This window comes from Bos taurus, chromosome 9 (assembly GCF_002263795.3).
Source record: "Bos taurus isolate L1 Dominette 01449 registration number 42190680 breed Hereford chromosome 9, ARS-UCD2.0, whole genome shotgun sequence".
NCBI lineage: Eukaryota > Metazoa > Chordata > Mammalia > Artiodactyla > Bovidae > Bos > Bos taurus.
Window position 1 is genome coordinate 23998206 of NC_037336.1, and position 2982 is coordinate 24001187.

General features: G+C 36.9%; 1 protein-coding gene across 4 annotated transcripts in view; it reads left to right on the forward strand.

Annotated features, from left to right (window-relative positions):
* The window catches only part of ECHDC1 (ethylmalonyl-CoA decarboxylase 1), a 53359-nt gene extending 50653 nt beyond the window's left edge, over positions 1-2706 (forward strand). For 2 of the 4 annotated variants that reach the window (XM_024996766.2, XM_024996765.2), the window contains exon 5: positions 887-2522. In XM_024996766.2, coding sequence (XP_024852534.1) covers positions 887-1295 — 409 coding nt within the window. In that variant the 3' untranslated portion in view covers positions 1296-2522. Of the gene's footprint in view, positions 1-886 lie in introns of all 4 variants that reach the window. The other 2 variants (XM_005210692.4, NM_001035415.2) reach the window with 2 other exon arrangements.
* Positions 2707-2982: the final 276 nt, after the last annotated feature.

Here is a 2982-nt window from a genome sequence, read left to right on the forward strand (position 1 = left end):
TAAAAAATAAAATCTGACCTCCTATCCAAGTGCCTATAAGCTCGCTTTGATCTCATCCCCCATTTCTGTTCGCTGTATTCCTGCTACATAAGCCTGGTCCCCAGAGATACTAAGCAGTTCTGCTTCAAGGCCTTTGCACTTGTAATTCCCTCTTCCTGGAATTCCCTTCCAGAATTTTGCATTGCTCACTCACTTGGGTAGTTGCTCAAAAATTCAGAGGCCTTTTCCATATAAGATGGCACACACCCAACACATGTATCCTCATACTCTAGTCCCTTGCCCCGTTTTCTTTGTAGCATGTAGCACCACTGACATTATATTGTTGTTCAGTGTCTTTCTCTCCTAACAGGAATGTAAACTGAGCAGATTTTATTTTGGTTATTCCTGTAGTCCTGCATCGAGACCACCTGGCATTGATAGAGCTTAGTAAATACTTGTGGGAAGAGTGGAGCTAAAAAACAAGTCCCAAGTTAGAAAACAGTATTTTTACCCTAAGGACTAATGACTTGAACTTATTATAATTTCTTTTTTATAGTATGCACCTAACATTTTCTACTCCCATATATTCACTTTAATCCAGGTTTTCTCATTAGGCTACCACTCACTTTAGATTGGGTTTTCAGAATAAACGTCAAGATTAGATTCATATATGCAAAGTAAAAGATAACACAAGATTGGTGACCTTGTTTTCAGACAGAAGCACTAAATGCCATGTAGTAAATTGAATTCTATACTTAGCCAGGTTTTTTGAACATTATTTTTAATGACACAGCTACCTATAAAGACCTATGAGATTTCAGGTCAGATTATGAATAGGTAGTACTTTGTGACTAAAGCATACATACTTTCAATTAGTTTTTTTTTTTTCTTTTTTTTTTTTTTGCAGGTTAATGACTACAGAGAGTGAGATCAGATTTGTCCACAAGGAGATGGGCATAATACCAAGCTGGGGCGGTGCCACCCGGCTGGTTGAGATCATCGGCGGTAGACAAGCTCTCAAAGTATTAAGTGGGGCCCTTAAGCTGGATTCAGAAAAAGCATTAAATATAGGAATGGTGGACGACATCTTGCCGTCTTCAGATGAAACCGAATGTCTCAAAGAAGCACAAGAGTGGCTACAGCAGTTTATCAAAGGGCCACCAGAAGTAATCAGAGCTTTGAAAAAATCTGTTTCTTCATGCAAAGAGCTTTGTTTAGAGGAGGCATTACAGAGAGAGAGAGATATTCTAGGAACAGTTTGGGGTGGACCAGCAAATTTAGAGGCTGTTGCTAGGAAGGGAAAGTTTAATAAATAATTTTTAAAAATACATCAGATCAGATCAGATCAGATCAGTCGCTCAGTTGTGTCCGACTCTTTGAGACCCTGTGAATTGCAGCACGCCAGGCCTCCCTGTCCATCACCAACTCCTGGAGTTCACTGAGACTCACGCCCATCGAGTCAGTGATGCCATCCAGCCATCTCATCCTCTGTTGTCCCCTTCTCCTCCTGCCCCCAATCCCTCCCAGCATCAGAGTCTTTTCCAGTGAGTCAACGCGCAAGTTAAAACCCCAATGATTAATATGGATAAAAGTTGAATGATACCAAATATGAATATCAAAACTACTTAGAAGGTAGTATTAGTATTTGTAGTATAACAGCTGTTTGACTACTTGAACTCAGTTGGCCTAGTTTTCAGTTTATTCAGGTAGTTGCTAAGTAATTCTGAACCTCTAACTAAAATACACAACACTTTGGGCTTAAACATAATCATTAATTCCCAGATTCCCATGATAGTTATTAGGCTATACCCAAAGACTAGTTTTTGAAAGGAAAAACTACACAAAACCTATTCCTGGTGTTCTTTCTCAAAAAGTCTTTGTCTTGTCTTAACCTGGAAATAACTTACAAAAATAACGTAATGAAGCTAAGAGAACAAAATTGTAAAGGGGTCAGGGGACAGGAAGATACGCAAAGTTATGATTCGTCCTTTTCTTCCCCTCCATGCAGCTGCATTAAAGAAGTCATGGACTGGCCCTTCTTTTAAGGATGCTCCTCACCCCACCCTTCTACGTCTTTGGACCTTATTTGATGTTTCAAATAATTACTAATTTCTATTTTTGGTTATCTATGAAACAATGATGGCCACCATACAAAAAGTCTGTTGATTCTACAAAATTGGCCAGTTGATTTGTATGCACCAGAATTTCCAAGCTAGCAATTACTATAGTTTATGTAGTAATCAAATTTTCTTTGATCAGAGACTCATGAAGCATTGTGTTACACATGAATCAGATTTCTTTTTTTCCTAAGAAGTAGCCATCTTCTTTTATAACTAGCTATATTTAAAAGTAAATTTAATAATAATGGATGACAAACTTTTATGATCTTAGTAATACAGACTTAAAAAAAAAATCTAAGTCAATTAAGTCCTAATCTAAGAGGTAAAAGGTGATTTTATTAATGCCAGTTTATACTTGCCATTGTAACATTCAATTCACATTTGATAAATTGTATTAAAGACAACTTGCATATGCTTCATCAACATGATCCTGCTGTTTTGATTTAGGAAAATACAGAAGATAAACTCATGTTACTTTTTTGCAGAATCAAATTCTGGATTACCAAGTTAACCCAACATTTCCAACCTTGCTGTAGATTCTACATTTTGTGTTGAGTGAGTTTGTGTCTACTAATGCTATTTAGAAATAAACCTATCATTTAATTCATGTAAGTGCTAGCCATTAATGAAGACTGGCAAGGAAAACCCAGTATATACATAGCCTCTACTATCAAGTTATTTAAGACAGGCTTTAGGTTTATTTCCACACATATTTATTCCATGAAAATTCCCTGGAGACTGTTTAAATATTCTCTATGAAGAAATCAAACTTTTCTGAGCAAGTGGCCATGTAAGCTGAATATACCAATTTAAATCACCACTTTTAGTGATCTTTGGCCACAAAATGTTTCCCATTCCCTTCCAGATTCAAACAAGAGACAGA